General features: G+C 40.4%; 1 protein-coding gene across 2 annotated transcripts; it reads left to right on the top strand.

The window, feature by feature from the left end:
* The first annotated feature begins 857 nt into the window (after positions 1-857).
* SPDL1 (spindle apparatus coiled-coil protein 1) lies at positions 858-21,487 on the top strand. Of its 2 annotated transcripts, XM_042025375.1 has the most exons (14): positions 858-939; positions 1,279-1,367; positions 2,491-2,538; positions 4,257-4,438; positions 6,481-6,657; positions 6,964-7,158; positions 7,463-7,612; positions 8,237-8,335; positions 9,178-9,288; positions 11,757-11,897; positions 13,399-13,508; positions 14,079-14,266; positions 15,463-15,808; positions 20,681-21,487. In XM_042025375.1, exons 4-14 carry the CDS (start codon positions 4,280-4,282, stop codon positions 20,823-20,825), a joined length of 1,821 nt encoding a protein of 606 aa, XP_041881309.1. In that variant the 5' UTR covers positions 858-939; positions 1,279-1,367; positions 2,491-2,538; positions 4,257-4,279; the 3' UTR covers positions 20,826-21,487. The 2 variants fall into 2 exon arrangements, with proteins under 2 accessions (XP_041881309.1, XP_041881310.1); XM_042025376.1 differs by lacking the exon at positions 858-939 and having other exon boundaries at positions 982-1,365.
* The last annotated feature ends 669 nt before the right edge of the window (positions 21,488-22,156 follow it).

Genomic DNA, 22,156 nt, shown 5'->3' with positions numbered 1-22,156 from the left:
AGCCGTCTAAAATCCCTCCTTGGGATTCCTCCCTGATACGGAAGTGAGGATGAGTAGAAACTAGAGCAAGCTAGGGAGAAAAACAGAAGGTTATTGACGACTGTGCTACTAGCACTTAACTTGCTGTGTAGCTTGGACGGTAAAGCTGCACAGAAATTAAGGAAAGGCAGAGTAAGCAGGAGGTGACATTTCCTCAGGGACAGGCAGCCTCGGCAACCCTGCTGAGGGGGATTTCCTTGCGGAGGGAAGCGGGCAGTGGGATAGAGCAGACACTGGGGCAGATGGAGCAATGGAGCAGCCCCTTGCAGTGGGATTTCCTTGCGGAGGGAAGCGGGCAGTGGGACAGAGCAGACACTGGGGCAGATGGAGCAGCCCCTTGCAGTGCTCCACTGCCAACCCCAAACCTCTCCTGTGCGACACTGCACGGAGGAGGAGCTGGCGGATCAGCACGAGAAAGGAGAGCTGGAACAGCAAACAGCGGTTTGAGTGCTCATGAATAGACAAATTACGGAATTTGTAGCCAATGAATGCTGATGCCTTTGCTGAAATGTGTAAGTAGTGTGAAGTTTTGCTGATCGCTGAGCCAGCCTTTCGCAGCTCCCTACCACCCAGCTCCCTACTTTCCGCAAACTGGAATAAAACACAGAAATCGCTCTCCTCGGTGTGCGAATTGGCGGCCGCGGTCGGGACAACACTGTGGCATTTAATACCAACGAACGAGTCGGCCACGAGCCTGCGGCAGCAGTGACACAGGGTGACCGTGAGCGCTCCGGCAGCGACGGGCACGAACCGCCCTCACGGCCGCCCTCACGGGGCCCGCCCTGCGCCGGAGGCGGGGCGGCAGAGGGCGGGGCGGGTCTCGCGAGACTTGGGCGGGTCTCGCGAGACTTGGGCGGTGCCAGGGAGCCGAGTTTGAACGGCGGGAGCCTGGGACGGCCGGTGGGTGAGCGGGTGGGAGAGAGCGGCGGCGAGCGGGGTTTGCTCTCTGTGGAGCCGCCGCCACTGCTGTGGCGCTGCCGGTGCCGGCTCCTGTTCCCTGTAGTGGGTGGGGCCTCTTGTCGCCCCGTGGCCCCCGGTGGAGCGGGGAGAGCCCGTCCCCGCCGCCCTCGGGGCCCGTTTGGGCTGTAGCGGGTGTGGGGGCTTAGGCCCGGTCACCGGCCCGGTCTGCAGTGGGTCGGGCCCGGAAGGAGGGGACAGCGATGGCATGGCAGATCCTGCTCGGGTTCTGTGGTGGCTGAACGATGAAGCTATAGTGTGATATTTGTATGTTCTCTGTAGTACTGACCAACCCTGTTTGTGGAAAGTGATCAGCTCCGAAAATCTTTCAGTCTGAGAGTGCAACGTGGTAGGCGAAGATATGGACTCGTGTAAGTAACTGGCTGGAATTGTCGGGGGGAATACCTGGGCTAAGGGAGAGAAACTACCCTGGTAATTGTGTTCCTGATCAGAAAACTGCACAGGTGCTTTTGACAGGATCAGAACACAGACAGCTGTTACATGTGGCCCTGGGGAATGGAAGTTTAACCAGAACTGTGTTAGAGTGGGAGAAGAAAGTTTGCTTGCCAGGAGAGTGCCTTTTATCTCCTACCCCATTACTTTTATTAAGGATTACTTGAGTAGTTGAATAGTAAATGTCTGCAGCTCTCAGTATAGAATCTGTCAAAAAATGTTTGAAGGTATTTAGCTAAAAGTGAATAACTCTTGTGATTCAGTAGAATCAATACAGACTGATCTCTGTTATTTCCCCCTCCAGCCTACTCACCTTGCTGCCTATTCAATTGATCTTAAAACATTGTTTTCAGAGCAATTTATTTAGCCCCATGTATAATATTAAATTGCTTGCAATTATTTCAGCGTACAGCTTCATAAACAAAACTACCTGGACTTGTTTGATTCATCCAGAGTTGACAATGAAAAATTGAAGTTGGCTGTGCTCCAAAAGGCATAATTGCTGTTTTCCCTAATAGTCGGGAGGAATGTGGGAATAAGAAAATTTTTGAAAATTATTTCTCCTTTCCTCCATACTTCAAGTATAAAATTAAGAAAAACCCCATGAGATCTTTTTTCATATTGTCTAGTAAATCCTTTATTAAGAGCTCAAAGTTCTTGTATGAGAAACTGGAAGAGAAATGCAAAAGAGATTGAGGAAGTAGGGGAGAGTTGGACAAAATCCCAAAAAATCCCCCTCAAAAATTACCAGAAGATGACCCTGGCTGTAGCCTGTTTACCTGCTCTGGAGGCCAGTTGCAGAGTATCCATCCTTTGGCAGCATTGCCTGATCTGACTGTTTCTAAGCTGTCTGACAGTAGCCTAACTGAGATTTGAATAAGATTTGCATTTATGTGGGGGTTTAGCTTGTGATCTGCATGTTCATGACACAGCCAGCAGGGTTAAGCCTGTTCTGAAAAGGGACTGCTCTGAAGGACTGTGCTGTGATGGCAGCTTAGACTCATCCAGACTAGACGACTGTTGCTTTTTTTTCTTTTAAAGGTGGAGTGCAAGAATAAGGTCAAGAAATACTTCAATGGGCTTCTGAAGGTGAGTTAAACGTGGTATTCATTTAATTTAATAAACTAGGAGCTGGCAAATGGCTATGTTGCCTCTGTACTGTTGTCTGATCAGAAAATAAAGCTATCTTTAAAATTCTGTTTATGTAGGTGAGCAATGATTCATTCATCCTCTTTACTAATGGAAGTGCGTGCCAGAAGTTGTTGCCTATGTGCTTATATTGCTACACCTTACAGTAAACGCTTAATTATTAAATTGTACATGGTGTCTCTGTCCTTGCACTAGTATAATATTGATGATTCTCAGTTACTGGTGTGCAGAATTCCTGTGTTTCACTGGCTTATTTTAGTATAGATGCAAAGCTAGTATTTCAGGCATTGCAGTGGTTAGAGGTGAAAACTGAGGTTTCAAAGCCTGGCTGGATAAAGTCTCTTTGGATATGTTGAACCTGGATAGCAACAAGTGAGGAGAAAATGCGAAAACCAGAATGTGATAATTTCTGTCTTGTGCCTTGGAAAGGAATTGGCACAGTATTGGCACGATGTACTTCTGCATGTTAATTAAATCCTTTTCTATTAGCAGAAGCTGGGTAACTCCACTAGTAGTCATTAATGTTGGATAAAAGATAGTAAAAAAATGTGAAAGGTGGGTATTACAACATTCATAAGAATGATGTATGTGCCAGTAAGAAATGGCAACAAATGAATTGCTTCTATGAGAGCAAAAAGCAAGAGTTAGGTCTTCAATACAGAATTACTTTAATTCTGAAATTATATAAAAGTTATGAACCCTGACTTTAAAAAATCAACAGTGTTTTTTTTGGTGTGTTTGTGGCTTACTGTTATTTCCTACTTTCTGAGAAAACTCTTGGCATATGTTGTTCAGAAGCCTGAGTTGCTTAGCATTTTGTATCTTAATAGGATTTTTTTGCAGTGGTCTGATTTAGTAGATTTGGGAACAAGCAGTCATGCAAGCTTATGGTGTTAATTTGAGCTGATTTTTTAAATTTTTTTTAATATTTGGTTTGTTGGATTTACTTTGACTAACCTTTTTTACAAAATTCACCTGTTACAAAAGGATGAATATTTTGAAATGTGACAAGGGGATGATTATTTACAAATAGGTGGCCTGCAGCAACTGAATTTTGAAAGACTCCATTAACCACTTTAATAAATGCAAAGCTCTGTGTTAAACTCCGTATATTTTTACAGAGCTTCTATTTTTGACTCTTCACTTCAACTACTGTTTATCTGTTTCTCTATCCCACATAATGTTATTAGGAGTACACTGTCCTGCTAATGCAGCTGCCTACGCCAGTCTTAAGTGTTATTTGTGTACACAAGAAATGCTGTACTTGGTGGGGCTTGGTTTATAATAGAAAGAAGATAGTGTCAGCCATGTGCATAGCAGTGTTTTCCTAAGGTTATTTAATGGTTGTCTCTTGTACTTGGCAGGAGAGCTCTGTCCTAGATTAACTCTGGTTGTGGAGTACAAAGAAACCAGGCTGGGCACACAGGAGTGCTTTTGCTGCATGTTAGACATAACTAAGAATAAGGCAATAACCAAGTTTATGAAGAAACAGCTGTTATTTTACTGTTCACAGGTCTGTTTGTGAGCTTTTTTTGTGTCTTGTATTAATGCAAAAATAGATCACTCTATCCTGGTTAAGATAGGAAATCCAGTAACTTCTTTCACATAACTACTGTAATTTACTGCAATGTATTTTTTCAATAATTTTGTGTTTGCAGTGTTGGATAAGAAAGGAAGAAAAATGGAGACAGAGACCATTTTAAGTCTTAAACAGCAACTGAAGGAAGCAGAGAATGAGCGAAGAAAGGCAGCGCAATATGGTTTGCATTTACTGGAGTCCCAAAGTGAGGTTCAGAATCAGCTGGATCAAATACGCCGTGAATTGACTGAGAAAACTGAGGTGATGATGCCTTTTCTTCTCAAAGTTCAAAACTAGAACTTTGTTTTATTTCAGTTATTTTCTGAAAGGCACAGGTGTTTTAAATGCCTTCTAGCACCTAGATTAATTTTAATAAACCTCTAAGTAGTTGTAGAGAGGGCTTTTTTCTTGGCTTGAGCACAAGTGTGTCTACCTGGGACAGGGTTTCATAGCTAATTATGCATCAGGTGTTCAGTATCGTGTAGGACTAATTGCTTTTAATGTAAAATGAATACTAAATGCTAAAGTAAATTTGCTTCAGAGCATGTGTTTTGCCTCTGTTTAGCAATTTGTTTGTGTATGCTCTCCCAGTCAGCTTTATATCACTTAAAAGCTGTGAGAAGAATGCTAGAAGCAAGTCCGTAAAATTGATTTCTTCTCTAGTGAAGTTTTCAAATTTTCCTAATACCCAGGGGTTCTGAACTTATTAGCATATTTCTTCACAGCTCAGACAAAGGAGTAGTATAGTGCTGAATTACAGAGGTATTATTTAGTCAACCAGTTTTCTTCTTAGTAGTTGTTTGAGAAAATTTCAGTTGGGAAAATCTCTTCCACTTTTCATAGAGGCTTTCATTTTCATGTTTGTATTCAGGCAGCCCATGTTTCAGATAAACTATTTATCTTCATTTAGTCTGTTTCTGGTTGTGCATCCATCCCTTCTCCTGGGATAGTGCTAAAACATTGGTTCTGTAGCAGCTGGAGGGTTGCAGCACCCTGCTATTCTTAATGGACAGAATTTTTTATTCTGATCGGTTCACCATTAGTAAGCTTTGTGTGAGAGGCAGCTGAAGGCACAAGTGATAAGGAAGCCAGGGCAGGATCATCCTTTCCTGCTGAGCAGCAGAGAGGGCAGTTACTTGAGCTGTCAAGCTGCTCCCTCAGACTGTGATCCTGTGTGAGAGGCTGGAGCCAACTTCTGAGCCTGTCTGGTAACTTGGATTCCAGGGGTGGAGGGGAGGAATTGTGTGCCTTCATACAGTAGAATAACGTCTCATGGGAGCTGTGCTTACCCAACAGATTCTTTAGAGCTTTTGAATCTCTCTGGCTCTCCTCTTTGCAGTCTGAGAGCCAAAGCAGTTACTGTGAACAAAAGTGTGAATTCTACCAGCAGGCACGAAAGCCTTTCAGAAAGCTCTGTGAGCTCTTCTGTACGAGTGTGCAGGCAAGCTGTTGCCAGGATTTTGTTGTTCTTGGCTCTGGCCAAGCAGGGCACTCCCAAACATGTCCTGTGCGCAGTCTTCATCTTGGTGTTAAAGCTCCTGCCCTGGGTATTTGAGAGCTAAGCCTGTCCTTGATAGGCTGTGTCTAGGCCACAGAGGTCACTTTGATACCTGACAGCTTTTAGTTTTTTATTTAATTCTGGTTTGTGTCTCAAGACTTATGTTATTTTGAAAAGGAAAAAAAATCTGCGCATTTAGATTAATTTGGTTTCCCTATTACTTTTTCCTTTCAAGACTTTTTCTTTTCCTTAATTGCTGCTGGCTGAATGGAAGAGTAAAATGAACCTGCCCTTGGTAATTAGGAAGCATGCAATCAAGCATAGATGGAAGCTGTTTAAAAAAATGATTCTTCAGTCTGGAAGGGTTGGTGGGATTTATTATAACAGCCAATTTAGCGGTCTTAAAAAAACTATTGAACTCAGCTGTTCTGCTTGATGGACTGTAGTAATTTTTAATGTAATTGGGTTCTGTAGTGGTAGAAAGGGCATATAAACTCTGGCTAAATTTGTGACACTTGCAGAAAAGATGCCCACACCCTTCATGTTGAGTGTAAAGAAATACAGAGTTTCCATGAAGAAAAGACTATTGCATAATCAAATTATAATCATAACATTTATAAATCATAACATTTTAGAGCAGTTATTCTTTTTTTTAAAAAAACTCATGGGTATTACAACTCTGTAATTGGCACTCCCAACAAAAGACTAAATGAGCTAGAAGCATCTTGGTTCTGTGCTTTTTCATAAATGCTTAGGGAACAATGTACAATTACATCTAGATTTATTAGTGTGTTATTTCTTCCAGAAATTTGAGCAAGAGAAGTACACTCTTCAGAGAGAAATTGAACTCAAGAATCGAATGTTGGAAAGCTTGAATTTTGAGTGTGATTCCCTTAAGCAGCAGCAAAATGTGCAACTGGATAAACAGAAAGAACAGCTTGACAGAGCCTATGGACAAGAAATCAGTGACCTTAAAAACAAGGTTTGGTGACTAATATATAGCTGAAAGGTTATTAATACCCTTTTAGATACTATATGTAGAACTCATAATTGCACTCCTAAGTACCAAAATAAATAATAAGTAGTTACAATGTGTAGTAGCTTGTTTGGCTGGTTTTCAAAAAACATCTGTGTAGTTACGTATGAATTATGTTAAATTTCAGTGCTTGTTTTTAAAAGTTACTTTTGTGTTTCCAAGACATTTTCTGTAATTGGAGCAGTCAGAAGTATTGTGCTTTTCAAGAATTTACCATGAAATGATACTACTTAGTTGTCAACTGTTTTTAAGTTGGAGAACCTGAAAGCAGAACTTGATGAAACCCGACTCTCAGAGAAACAACTGAGACACAAAGTGGACCATCAGAAAGAAATAATTGCTGCCAAATCAGAAGAACTGCACATGATGTCTGAGCGTGTACATGAGGCCATGTCTTCAGAAATGCTCAACCTTCAGATAGAGCTCACTGAACTCCAGAATGAGAAGGTGTGTGAGTAGCACTGAATCATTTGCAGTGTAGCCTAGTTGAAAATGAAATTCTGCTGTTTTGCTCATTTCATTTTTAGGTGTGTTGTCTGTAGTGCCATGTTAGGATTGACTTTTGTTCGGACAATGCGCACAGCAAAATACAGCAGCCTTAATAGCTAAACTTTAATACCATTTCCTCTTCAAGATAACACATTATATTAAAACTAACTACTTCTAGTAAATGTTTGGTTTACTTGGGCCTGCTTGTCTTCCAATTGTTTTAAATAACTTTTGATTTCATACTTGTTTTTTGTTTGTTTAGGCCAATGATGAAGAAAAGCTGAATGAGCTGCAGTGCAGTAAAGAACAGTTAGAGCTTGTGAACAGTAACTTACGTAACCAGCTGGAGCGGCTGCAGGGGGAAAAAGAAGAGAGGGAAAAAGAAGTTATTTTTTACTGTAATGCATTAGAGGTATTCTCCTAATTTTGTTTGACAGTGGTAGATAATCCCCAAACTGCACAAGTTGTGTTGCCAGCTTTTTGGTGAAGTAGGAGTTTGGAGGAGTTGTGAAAGGGAGGGGAAGGAGAAGGACAAGGGTTGGTCATGTTTGGTGTTGCCTGGTAGTAAAAGCTCTCTACTGGTGCTGTTTTGTGTGAGTGGTGAAAGGAGAGCCTTTGCATGGCACTGTTCTGCCTCTTAGGGACCTTCTCAAAGATCACTGGAGGAATTCTCATTTTTATTTCCAGTTTCTACTGAATACCTTGGAGAATCTTGTACTGGGGAGTAGAGCATTTGTGACTAGTGCAAGGAGAGCGATCTGAATACCGTAAATCCGGTTGACAAACATCAAAGCTTACTCCTAAAGTCTTTTACTTGTGCTCTTGTCCTGAAGAACAAGTGGAATATTTAAGTGTTTTAGTGAAATTAAATGAATTTGTCTCTTAGTTACTAGAACTGTCTGTACAGTTAAATAGTTCTGAACAATATAATCGCTGCTAAAGTGTAGGAAATTAGAAAGAGTTAAAGCTATCTGATTATCATGTATGCAGTACATCAGATGCTTAAATGACCAATATCCTCTTTGCTTTAATCTAGAAAGCTCAGGAGGCTAATCAGGAGCTTCGGGTTCAGCTGGATCACGCAGTGCAACAATCTTTGGACCCTACAAGCAAAGGCAATTCTCTCTTTGCTGAGGTACAACTATGCCACGGATGCCTGAGAATGTCCACAGGCCAGAAGAAGTATTTTCAGTTTTCTTTCTTATGTTGTATTGAAAATATGAGAGTATCTGTACCTGATCTGGCCAGCATGTATCTCTAGTCCTCAAATATGACTTCAGTGTTGATCTGACATGTGGAAAACCATTTCATGCTCTCTCTGAAGGAGTTAGTAAACTTAATGGAATTACTTTAAGTTTTCTGACTATCAAGTCAAAAGTTGTGACCGAGGGTTCATGATGGTTCTGTCTATAGCTCTTGACTCTAAGTAGTTTTGTTCAGCTGATAAATCCTTCTTTAATATAGAAGACACTATGTGAAATATTAACAGATGCTGATAAAAACTGTCTTAAAAAATTCCTGAAGATATCTGGATGTTTGAGCTTTTGGGAGGGTTTTGGAATTAGCTTTTCAGTAAGAATTCAGCTGCTGTTAAATGCATAGGGAGCATTATGTTTCATGACAGCATCCAGGGGATGGGTGAAGTTGGGAAACAATTCATATTTTTTTAAACTGTTTTGTTCTGTTGCCAGTGGGCAAAACTATTGTACAGCAACACTGAAGTATGAAATGTTACTTTATTTTGATATCAAAAGAAAAATCTGTTGCATTTCACTGATTGGGCTTCAGTAGCACTGTCTACTCACTTCAATCACGGGGGAATGACAGTAAGCCTGCATTTTCAAGTACTGTTGCTGGAAAAGCACTATTTGCAGACTGAACACCAATTGCCAAGCAACATGTCCTTATCAAACTCATCCTCCAAGTGACAGCAAGTGTTGTAATTTCACAGTAGTAATTGTTCACAATGTTCTGTAGGTGGAGGACCGTAGGGCAGAAATGGAACGACAGCTGATCAGTGTGAAAGTAAAATATCAGTCCCTACAAAAACAGCATGCATTCAGTAGAGAACAATTGCAAAGAATGAAGGTATGGTGATTCCTGTAATACTCCAGGGTGTCCTTGGGTCTGATAAGGCACTATGCTAATGCTCAGGCCAGGGGATTTGTTACCTTTAAAATATGATGCAGTAGTCTGGGGGGAGGGAAATGGGAGAAAAAACAAGGGAGATGATGATGTGCTGTTTGACTCCTATGGTACAAGTGTCCACATTACAGTGAAGGCACCATGTTTGCTTACTTTGGCTGTAGTTGTTTAATGGATAAAAGTAAAACACAACTCTTGTCAGTCAAACTAGCATTCAGTTTGTCTTGATAATTGTTTTTCCTTGTCTAATTCTTGTACTTCATGAATCAAGTATTTGTGCATTAACTGTGGTTGTCAGGGATGAGCATAAAGAAAAGGACAGGCTTTTACCCTCATCACACTCTAGGTTTTTGGGTTTTTTCCACTTTTGTGTTGCTTTTTTATCTTTGTCCATATTTTTTTTTTCTTGCTTTGCACTGTTTTTGCTGTAAGTCATAACTTTCATCATAACTCTTTAACTTAAACTCCTCTGCTATAGGATGGGAGCCTGTTGGTTAATATTGTTGAGGACTAGTTAGCAGAAGCTGATTTATAAGATAATGTAAAGGGGATGCTGCAGAGCTGGCAACTGTTTTCATGTTGGTCTCATGATTTTTAGAACACTAAAGCGGATCCTTTAATTTTGATCAACTACTTGGTCATGCAGTTTGAGGAGAGTGCTTAAACATCAAGGGTGATGATCATGAGTTGCACTGAAGGTTTGTGTTACCTAGATTTTGTGGAGTAGGTTGAAAATAGTTCAAACAACAGTCTTAAAGGAGAAGAAAAAAACCCTACTGATACAGCAAAGATTTGAGTGAGGGAAGTCATTGGGTAGGATCAGTTCCTTTGCAAATTTTCCCCTTGTAATATGGGGTAAGTCAGTCATACTGATTGAAGGGTGTAAGAAACACACCCAATACTAAAAGTGCCAAAAAATGGAGGCAAATTGGTATCCCTGTACTAGTAGTTAATGCTTTTATTTGGAATTTTTGTACTTGTTTATATTCATAAAACTTTTTCAAATGTCAGTAATGGAGATAGGTAGTTTGTTAGAACAGCTGTTTTGCTTAAGCTGCTGTTAGAATCCCTGTTAGCATCCTCTCCGTGTTGTGCTGCACTGGGATGCTGCCACTTAAAGCTCAGCCTGTGCTCAGCTGATCTCTCAGTTCGAAGCTGCTTCCCACAGGAGAGGTAACTGCTGTTGCAGCTTTAGTTGAAGAATCTCTCTGTTTAGTATTTGCTGGTAAATCCTGAGGATCTGGCTCCTGAACAGAATGTACATACCACTCCTGGGAGAGCTTTATCACCTCTAGTGTAGTTTTCCCAATCCAGAACATCCTTCCCAGTTTAAGTTCCTGTTCTCTGTTATGTAGATCAGCTGCAATTTGCAATTCTGACAGCAGGAGGGCTTTTAAGGGAAAAGGTTGGGTGTCTGTGCTTGGCAACTGTAAGGATAGATTTAGTCAGCCAGTGAGGTGGAGTTCACGATTTTGCCTCCCTTATATCCTGTAGAAGCTATGAGGAGATAATTGAATCTCTCATTAGCTCTAACTTGTGCACAGAATCATCAATCCCCTTTACCTGACCTAGGAGATTCCACACATAGATGCTCTTCTCGCTTTCTCTCTGTCTGTAATTTAATTTTGTCACGTGATCATTTTCCTGTGATTTCTCCCAGTGTCCCATTGTTACCTTATCCATACTGACCAGACTGATAAAAATACCTCAGATTTGTGAAGTCTTTCATTTATTGTATTTCCTGTTGTTTAAATGTCTAATGTATCACCTGCAACTGAATGTATTAAGACCCTTGTACTTCAATATTATGTTAACACCAACACAAATATTGCTCTAAATGTAAGAGCTTCTCTTTTGTAATGACAGAGGGTGTTCTTTTGCTTGAAAGGATATATTCCATTGGAGAAGCAGAAAAAGCTGAAATTCTTGGGTTAATATTGCAGAAAGCAAACGTGGTGGTGTTATACCTGAAAATCAGAACTGAAAAAAAAGTGGGGGGTTAAACTTGTGGGTTCTCCTAAGTGACTTGTCAAGATGCATTTTAGCTCAGACAAATAAGCCTGGACTGTGACTGGATTCTGGCTGACTTGGTGTTGATGGTGTGAATGTGGAATGCTGTGTGTGACCTTGGCTGTGTGTTTCTGTGTTCCTTAGCCAATGCAGAGATATGGGTGTGACACCTCGGGACCGCACTGTTCAGTGAGGTTTCAGCTGTCCTCATGCCTTGTGCTGTCTATGGTGATAATTGCTAAGATTATGTGGTGAGGACTGAGTTCAAGCATCCAGTGCACTTCTGTATTCAGGTTTAGAATTAAAAGGCTTGAGTACCTAAACAGTTTTGTGTAGAAGGCTGGGATTTTTAGTCACTAATCCCAGTATTTGTTGTAAGTAGTTTTTTTCCTTTTTTCCAGCTGCAAATGGCTACACTGCTACAGCTGAAAGGCTCCCAGGCAGAATTTGATCAGCTGGAACGCTTACAGTCGATGTTAGAGCAAAAGAATGGTGAAATAGAAGATCTTCTTACTAAAGTGAGGCAGCTAGAAAAATTTAAGGTATGTGGTTTTTAATTAAGTAGAAATTTATAATTGGAAGCTAACACATGAGAACAAGAATTATGAAAACCAGTATCTGAAGTCCATGCTCTGGTTTGAGAAGGGATCCAAAAGCTGACTCATGTCTTTATTTGAGCTAAGTTGTATTTTACAGCTGGAGAACATTAGACTCCTCAAGCGCAGAGAAGCAGAAAATTATACACCACCTAACACCTGTGTCGAAGAAGCAATTTTTGTGGGTTCTTGTGTGAAGCACCTTCATATCTTCTATAGTTACTTATAGCATTTAAGTTCAGTTACTTGGTCAAAGCTCGCAGAGCTGGGACATCCAATTTTCCTCTTGGAAGGTGTAGCCATTTGGCACTTTTACTGTGTGTACTTAGACTTTAGCCTTTTTTAGTGTCTCAGCTCTATTGAATTTCCTCAATACTTATTTTCTTGATGTGTCTTTGCAGCTGAAGCATGCTCTTCTCTAGCAAAACTGAATTGTTTAATCATCCTTGTAAAGCAGCTTTTTCAGTCCTCTTATGCAACTTGAAAACATCTTGTCAATATTTTGAAAAGTGAGAAATACATGAGGATTCCTATATACACCAGTGTAATGCTACTGATGTTTGTGTGTTTCCAGAGTGAAAAACTGTAGCTTGATTCTTGTGTGTTTCTGGAGTCGTTTGACCCTTTCTTATCACAGCTTTGGAGTGTAAACTGAAGTGTTTTAGCTTGTGCAGTAGGATTATGCTTTCCAGGGTAGTTTCCTGTATTCTGTATTTAACCCAAGTGGTATGAACCACACTTAACCCATTTTAGCAATAATTGAGGAAGCCTGATTGTTTTACCAGTTTTGTCATGTTTAAGCTTGGCCTGTACTTATTTCTGTTTCTAGGCTGTAAATAAGTAGTGTTGGGAAATTGAATGGTTGATTCCAATAACCATCAAAAGTATCTGTAGTCAGTGACTACTGAGGGAGGTCTCTGAGACAGGATTAAATCTGAGCACTGCTTGTTCAGAAAAAAATCACCAAACAAAAACCCCAGTGTCACATGTTGCTGCATTTATAACATCTTTACTACAAACCAACTTCCTCATCTGAAATATGGAATTGATTTTGAGATTTTGGCTGTTGGTTAGCATGGCTTGTATTCCTCTGGGGTCCAGCTGCTGAAGCCTAGAATTAAATGCTGAAAAAAATTCCCTATGGGTTAACTAAATACTCTGTGTTTTCAAGTAAAAAGCAAGAAAGCTGTTCTGCAGTGCTGCTTGCAAACCTTCTGGAGCTAACTTACTTTTTTCATTTTTTCAGTGAATAAGAGAGAGCTGTCAGTACTATTTGACATTTGTAGCAAATGAGAAAGTTCTCGGCACAGCTGAGCTTTATCTTCTGTGTTTAAATCCCTCTGTGATGAGGCTTCTCCATCAAAATGCATGAAAAATGTCTCCTAAGAACTAAGCTAATGTGCTTCTGAAAGGTCACTGCTTGACAACCTGACTCTTTCTTTATCAGAGTTTATATGAGAATATGGAAGAGTCCAGACCTGCAAATGGCGCAAAAGGAAGCGATTCTGAAAATGGTTACTATGCAGATTTACTGCAAATTAAACTTGACAACTCAAAGTAAGTACTTAGAGCCTGAGGCCTAGAAGTTGGTTGTAGCAGGGTTATTTTCTAGGTACTTGTTTTTATCCTCCCTTTTTTGTTACTGTTTGTATGCACTGACTGCATGTGCAGAAGTGTTTTGTTCTTGATGGGTTTTCTAATGCTGTGGAACCAACCTGACTTCATTATAGGACTGAGAGGGGTTTTTTTGTAGTTTCATTTAAGTTTTAAAAGATAGCAGCAGAAATATTGTTTATGATTATTGCTTTCTGCCAGAAATCTTGTTAATACTCCTAGATACAGGGCAGTTGAGACCTTGAATCAATTAAAAGTTAATATCTAAGGAAACTGTGTGAAGATTCTTAATCTTTAGCCTGTATATGTTCATTTCTGTTTTAAAAAGAGTGAGACAATAACACTTGAAATGTTTTATAGTACAAAAAAGCTTGATTTTTCCTACTGATTTATAAATACAAAGTTGAGGTGAAGTTGAGTGCTTATTTGTCTTTACACCTATTGGTTTACTAAAAGAAAAAAACCCAAAATAATCCAAGTCTGACTGATTTTATAATTTTCCTCCCACCCCAGCAAGGAAACTGAAACACTGAAAAATGAACTATCCCTGCAGAGAATGAAAGCTCTGTATGAGAGTCAAAGGGTCCTGGAATTTGAAAGGAAGCTCTTCACAAATGAGAGGCATTTGCAAGCTTGTCAGAGTGAGAACATGAACTTGCGGGTTATGCTGGATGAGCTAAAAATGAAATATGAACCTGAAGGTAAATACTTCTTTTCTATCTGGGAAAATGAAAAGTTCTGATTTTCTCAGCCTTTAGAAATGGACTGACATTAAACAGGAAGACATTGGTTTAGTTCCAGAGCTTAATGCTTAAATAGCTGCCTTTCTGCAATAACCTACTCCAAAACCTGCTGAGCTGAAGTAGAAAAGCTCTACCTTGCTCCAGACCTCACTTGAGTATGTGAACACTGGCTTGAAAAGACTAAAGAAGGCAGTTTTACCACTAAAAATGAGAGGCTGTAGAGACCATAGATAGATACCCATACTCAAGTGGGTGGGAACAAATCTCAGGTGTTTCCCATAAAAGCAGTGGCGTCTTTGTGGTCCTGAGAAGCCTCAGCTCTCTGGGTGTAGGCAGCTGATAGGAGCTTTGTAATGAGGTGCAAAGCATTTAGAGGAAATCTGTTTAGTAGCTCAAGTTAATATGGGTTAAGTTTTGACGACAGAGGCGTACTCAACAAACAGCTGATAGCTAGTATGTGCAAAGCAAGGGAGCTGTAGGCTGTGGAGGAAGATTTCTATTTAAACTGAGAGAGAGAGCAGGTTTAGATGAGTTATTAGGATGAAACTTCCCTGGGAGGGTGGGGAGGCCCTGGCACAGGGTGCCCAGAGAAGCTGTGGCTGCTCCATCTCTGGAAGTGTCCAAGGCCAGGCGGGGCAGGGCTTGGAGCAACCTGGGCTAGTGGAAGGTGTCCCTGCCCATGGCAGGGGGCTTGGAACAAGATGTGCTTTAAGGTCCCTTCCAGCCCAAACCATTCTGGGATTCTGTGAATGGGGAACGGATAGGTAAGTTGATTTTTTTTTTTTCTTTTTTTTTTTTTTTTTTTTTTTTCCCGCCCCCCCCCCATGCCCAAAGGATTTAACTTCAAAATGTTATTTGTGGAAGCTTACCTCAGCAGCCTGCAGTTTAGGGCATTTAATTTAAAAGCTTGGTGAAAAGACAGAGTGGATGAGGAGAAGGATGTTGTCTCTTTTTCAAGATAACTTCTGTTGGGATTAGTAGGTTGTGTGAAGATATGTTCTTTAAGGGATATAAATTGTCTGTTAAGAATTAGTCCAAGCTCTTTAGTCATGCGAAATGTTCTTACTTTTATTATGAACAAGTTGGGGGACAAGTCATCTCCAGCTTCTCTTTTGTACAAAAAGTATATTCCTTTATTCCTTTTTTTTCCTTAGAATTACTTAAAGGTCCTAAAATTAAAAAGAAGAGGGAAAAAATTCCAGTGAATGCTACCTGTGAGTACTTTGACAGCAGAAATACTCCAGTGAAAGAAACTGCTCTCACTCAATTGCCAAATAGGGAAGGGAAAAAGGTGACTACTGAGAACTTGGAGCAAAGTGATGCTTCTCCAAAAAAACAGCCTTTCCAAGCATCCCCACTACATACAGCTCTCCAGGCAATACGAAACATTGTTGAACCTGAAAGAGAAAGAAAAAGAGTTAAAATTCAGGATGAGAATCACATTGCCTTTACTTCAAATAGCGGAAGTGGAAACAATTCCTTGGCTCCAGCTGCCCCCAGGTCAGTGTCAGCTTCTGTCTCTGCTCAAGGCAATCAGCACAGACCTGCATCTCTTTTCTTTCGCTGCATGAACTGTGCTCTCCACTTCTTTATCTATTTCCTCAGTGTTGCATGCAGTGTCATTCCTCAGCTCCGGCTGCCCACGCTGAACCTCTCACTACCTTTTAGAAGGACTAAAATGCTGACTAATAAAAAAAGACTCTTGAAGCAGTCTGTGAAATAACTTTCCCATTGCTTGAAGACATTTAAGGTGTGCAGGTAGCATGACAGCTCACTTGGTTTGCTCCAGCATCAGAAACTTTGTGTTCTTGGTCCCTTGGAAACTGCCACACACCTGTGTTACAGCTCAAGGTAATAAAGGCAACTGGAATCGTGCTCCAGTTTTATACCTAATTTCAGACCCCAGCAACTTCCAGATTTAGCTAAAAGCCTAAAAATTATTTAAGTAATTCTTAACCTGAATTGTGTTAACTTTCATTGTACAAGATAATGGAGAATTAATTAGCTATCTGTGTTGTCAGACAAATGAAATGCATGATCTGGATGCATGATAGGTGGAAACACAGCTGCTAAATTAAGATGAAGTTTTTCCCCTGAACTGAGAATTGAAGTTGACTTTTGCTAGATGGTAAAGTAACTGAGAACAGTCGTTATCTCCAGCTTTTTTTATCCTGATAAAAAGAACACTGACTTTAATTTTCTACTTTTTCAACTAATGCTTTTTGTATTCTGTTCATAATCTTTGTAAACATGTATTCAAGTGTTTGGGGGTAGAAAAAAGTCTAGGCTAGTCTAGGTGTTTTGAGCTTGCAACTTGCTAATATCTGCTAGAAGAAATAGCCAAAGTTAATGGCATTCAGGAGTAATTGGATTGATGCTGTGACTCTTAGATCAGTTACTCAAGGTTGCATGGACATATTAACAGACTTAAAGGATCCAAACACTGCAGTCTTCTTAAACTGTGGAGAGAATATGGCAGAAACAGCAGTTTTAGCAGCTGTGTTAAAATGTGCAGGGACTGTTAGTGAGGAGGGGAGATCAGGAAGGTCAGCTGTGGGTGAAAGTGGAGAGGAGAGATTGGAATAATTTAGTGATGGTATTGTGTTTTGATAATGTCCTCTACACGTAAAGGAACAGGCAGAATGGAACCTGTTATGAAAAGTTTAACTTACTTCCTCATAATGCTTTTGGAAAAGGAGATATGATGTCTGCTAACAGGAAGCTGTTGGAAATAGTTTATGTGAACAGAAGAGGGAAACCTACTGCAGAAGGGGTGAGGAGTGGAAATTATTTATGGAGCTGATGCTGGAAAGCAGAGAGAGTAGAAAAAGTGGAAGAGGAAGATGAAACCACAGTTCAGAGGGAGGTTTCTAATCTTGTACCCATTGCTGTTGTTTCAAATAAGGAACAAAACATAAAAAATACTTGGAAAATAAAAACCACCAACACAATTAAGTTGCCACAAAACTCCATATAAGCTGCTAAGCTTTTTTTCAGTGATGGTAAGAGCCTGTAAAAGGCAAATCCAGGCAGAAAGCTGTTTGTTTCTGATTGTGTTAATGAACTACTAAAACCCCAAGTCGTGATGTTAACATTGAGGATTTACTTACCCCTGATCTGCTATGATGTGTTATGAAATAGGAAGTCATGTTAAAGTCTGAATAGTTGAGAAGTTAGATTTCTAAACACTGAAAGAATCTCTGGACTGTTCTGTGATGGATGTGGCTGAACTCTAGGCACAAAAAATATTGGCAAATTGGTCGGGAGTGTGGATCTGAAAATGGAGAGTTGGTGGGAGGAAAAAATAATGGTGGATAATTGTCAGTGTTTCACCTTGTGTTAACTAAAATGTGATGCTCCAGCTGAAAAGGCTGTTGTGGTCCCTGAGGGTTGGTTTTGTGCCTGGAATAGTTTATGTTCCATAATTAATGGAGCTCTGATATTGGCCCATGAACTGTGGGAGAAAAGAGCCACCATAGCTGTGAAAGGGCTGCAAACTTCATTTCTAGAAAGTGGTGTTTGGAATCTGTCATCTCAGTTCAGGAGGTGATGAGGAAGTGGTCAGAAGTGATCTGTGTGCACTTGTGGAGGTGACAAACTCCCTTGTGTGAAGAGACTTTCCTGCTGAGGTGATTTAACCAGGTACAGCTGGATAATCTCAGCCAGCACCTGTGTGTGAGGGCATTTCTGTGTCCTTCCAGAGGTCTGCAGCCAACATTGGAGTAGCTCAATGAGGTGCTGGTACTGATTAGATTATGATATGAGTGTTGAGACTACAGATTTAAATATTCAAGTGGTGATTATTAATTGTCAGTGGCTACTGAAATGCTGGCAATGCAAAGGTTGTGTGCACTGATATCTTTCGTTTGGCCAGCTAACTGGTCAATAAAAAGATACATTTCTCTATCAAAATGCTTTTCTTCCCTTCTGAAACTGAAATAGTAAATTCTAGCCCTTGCTGCACAATTTATTTTGCATTTAGATTTGTGGTTGTTTGCTTGAGTTTGATTAAAGAGCTTGAGTGCCTAAGAGCTTATTTGCTACCTTAAATTATTTAGTTGGATTACATTTACCGAATCTACTTCACTTGGGCTTTGTCCAATTGCCTCCTGCTATTTGGCTCAGCAGAAGATAACTAATAATAGTCTTTGGGGTTTTAGGCATGACTCTCAGCCTAAAGTAAAGCTCCACCTGATGAGACAAGTTCATCTTCTTTAAACAGGTAGAAGAAGCCCCAGTTATATCTCAGTTTTGGAGTCTATACCGTCAAAGCTTGGTAGAATCATGTCATAGTTTCACAAGCATTTGCTTAAAGTGGGAGTGTTTAACCATTGTCTTTCTGATCCATTTCTTGTGCGTGTGTGTGTGATGAACAGGACAGTGCTCTAAGGGATGCACTCTGAGGGCTGTAGGGGTGAACCTCAGCCTCCTGCCAGCTGCACATCAGCTGCTCCTCCCTCTCTTCCATAGGACAAATGAGAGCATTGGATTGAAAAAGCTTGTGGGTAGAGATAAAGATGACAGAGTTCAGTTGGTCGTGGGCAAACCAGACTTGGGTTTAACTCCTTGCCGGTTAGACAGTGGGGCAGTGAGAAAGAAAGAAGGAAAAGTGCCCCAGCCCTTCTTCCCAGGCTCAGCTTCCTTCCCTCAGTCCTGGCTTCTGTAGCCTCACCAAGAGGCACAGGGTGAATTTGATTGCCAGAGTTCTTACATTATATGCTAACAGAACTATTTAATACTGTAAATGGGCAATATTTTGTATAAATCCAATTGTGCTGCTTTGGGACATAATTTAAGTGAATGTGGGTTTTATTTGGTCTTCTGGTTTGAGTTCTTTCTGCTTGTTTATAGGGAGTCTTTGTTGGCAGTTTTGGCCACTAGAGTAGTGTTTCTGGTGGCCTTGGACAGAGGTTGTTTAAGGCAGAAAAGTAGGAGGGGATGAATGAAGGGGATCTGCCGTAGGAGCCAGGTTTGTGGACAGAAGCTCTCCATCCCTAACTGCAGCTGCTGGGGGAGTGCAAGCCACATGATGGCTACTGAGAACACCCTTTTTTCTTCCCTGAACAATTCCTTCATGCTGTAACCGCATGGCAAAGGTGGCCATGGACAGAAGGTGCGCATCCATCAGAGTTACAGGTGTGGATTTCATGCAAAGCACACGGTGGAGTAAACCCTGCTCTAGAGGAGGTGCACAGCAGAGCCTGTTTTTCTTTAGCCTGTTGAGACAGTGCTTATAGGGAATAACATGCACATGGCCTGCAATGTACAATAGTTTGATAGCAGTTTGAAGCTGTAGCTAAATTGCCCCAAACTTTTTTGTCACAGCTCCTTTCGTAGTCCTCATGTTCAGCTGCACCTCTCTTTTTTTGTATTGCAAAAAAAGTCTCTTAACAACTGAGTAGCAGCTATTTGTGTTTGGAAAAGCATCACTGAAAGCAGCTGTCCATGGTGTGGGTTGCTCACTGAGGGCTCCTGAGACCACTAAAAATCCACAAGGTCACCAGAGAATTGCTTTAATGCGTGTGCTGATAAACAAGTGTAGAGTTTGTGTTGCTATATAAAGTGATGTTTAACTTGGAACTTAATTTTCCATAATTTCTTTCTTTGTGAAAATAATCATGTGTAGCAGTCAATGGGCCGTGGGTGATTTGGCTGGGTAAAATATCACTATTCATCAATTGTTCTAATGGCATGTTTGAATGTTCATTAAGCTAAAAACAAGATTTAAGCATATGAGCACAATCTGATGTTTTGATTTCAGAATTATCTTTTTAACAGCAATGAGACAGTTTTATCCAGATTTACATTCATAACAGAATTAAAACCTGTCAGTGGAAAAATGATGTAATTCAGAGCCTGAAAATGAATCTTCCCCCAAGTTAAGATATTCAAGCACTGAGCTAAAGGCAGCAGTAGTGTAGAGCTAGGTTGAAACGAGCATATTGTGTTAAAGGTAGTCTTTTTTGGTGGTCTAGAAGTAAGAAGCTTGATTTCATCCTCTTTGTATGATGTTGCTCAGACTTTTCACTTGGAGTTGTGCTTTTGGGGGACTGGATCTCCTTTCTGTGCATGACACAGTCACTGGTGTTTTTGGAGGCTGATCTCAGCCACTTAACATATTCAGTAACCTTTCTTACCAAACACTTCAGCCGGTGAGGTGTGGGGGGGAGCCTTTAAGTGATGAAATGTCATTAGGACTGATACAAAAATGCTTTGGTTTAGTCTCATTTTCTTCTTAAGCCCTGCTTGCTCTGTCTTTGTATATGGATGGTCTTGTATTCCAGTTGGCTCATTGATTTTGCCTAAAATTCTTATTTTAGTCCTGGTTTATATTAACTAAATATGTATTTAGAATGGTTGCTTTGCCTATAGGTTAACAGCTGAATCCGGATTTGAAACTACAGAAGAAAAGAAAGAAAACAAAATCTCAACAGAGAAGAAAACACAGAAGAAAAAACATTCAACATTGTATGTATCTTCCAAGGCAAGTCCTGAAACACAATGTGCTCAGCAATAAAACACTTCTGCAAGGAATCTGGACAGTTTGGAGTCCTGCTTCAGCAGGAGCTGCTGAGTGAACTTGTGGCCACATCAGTGTGCAGGTTGCTAACTTAAATATTGATCTGCCTGGTGTTTTGAAGGGTATGATTGCCATGCAGAGCTGCACTTTTGATCACTTCCCAGAGGGTACCTGTTGTGTTCCCTGGCACTTGACCTGAGGTGTGGCCTGTTCTTGCGTTAATTGCTCTTTGTTTGAAGCACGGGGCTGTTGTGGAGAGGAAGTTCTGGCTAACAGAGGTTTTATTATATGGCAAGACAGACTAGACAGGGTTGGTGGAGAACTCAACTAAGTGATGTGCTCCTAAATTTCTTCCAGTTCCCAGATTCAGCATTCTTAGTATTTTTCCTCCTAATGTGTAACTTTTCAACTTTCAGGCTGACACAATTGCAAAAGTGCATGTGAATCACTTTGTGTGTTTTGTTAGTCAGTGTTTGAAACTCTACAGATTCCTGTATTTGTACTATTAATTAAAATAAAGGTTTATTTCTTTCTTTATAAAATGGAGCATGTATTGTATTTGAGAAGAAACGTATCCATTTTTTAAATGAAGGTGATGTCTTTTGTAGAACTTTTTGTTAAAAAAAAGTACCTCTCAATAAATAAGAAAGTGTAATGCAGGTGCTGTGTGTCATGTTTTTAGGAGATAATTCTGTAACTTTCTGAAGTTCACGCAGAGTAATTCTGGGGACAGCTTTTAAGCTAGTTCCATTAATTTTTGGAACATTTCTATGGAAGTTAAATCACTTCATTTGAGTTGTGCTACTACAGTTTGAGCTCCCTCTGGTGAATGGATTAGCCAGTTTCTAAGTAAAAGACTCAGTAGTTAAGATGAAAGTTCTTTAAGACTTCTTTTAAATCCAGCATGGAAAAAAATATGTTGGGGAGCAGTCTTGCAACCCACTGGTTTGTTTACAGTTCTGCCAGGTCTGAAGTGATTCCTGGGATTTTGTTAACCCTAAATGTGCTTGTGGGTGGCTTTAGCTCATAAGTCACTTACCTCAACAAAACCTGACTTCTGGTCACAGCAGAAGTGACTAGAGAGGTGGGAAAGTCACCTTAAATGGCCATGTCTTCTCCTTTTCCAGAGCTGCTCTATCTCATTATCAGACCATTTCTGCACAGCTCAGTTCAGACACAGCCCAGTGCCTGCTACTCCTGGTGAACAAAATAATCAGAAATCTGTGTGTCATAGAAACAAATTGTCACTGCACTGATGTAAGAGATTTGCTATGTAGCTGTGTTTTTCAGTCTGTTATTAATGAAGTTACACAAACTGAGAATATCTT

The sequence above is a fragment of the Corvus kubaryi genome, unplaced genomic scaffold (assembly GCF_017639235.1).
Source record: "Corvus kubaryi isolate FWS band 111438036 unplaced genomic scaffold, C.kubaryi_AGA036_p1.0 37270, whole genome shotgun sequence".
NCBI classification, from domain to species: domain Eukaryota; kingdom Metazoa; phylum Chordata; class Aves; order Passeriformes; family Corvidae; genus Corvus; species Corvus kubaryi.
This window is presented reverse-complemented; position numbering and strand designations above follow the sequence as displayed.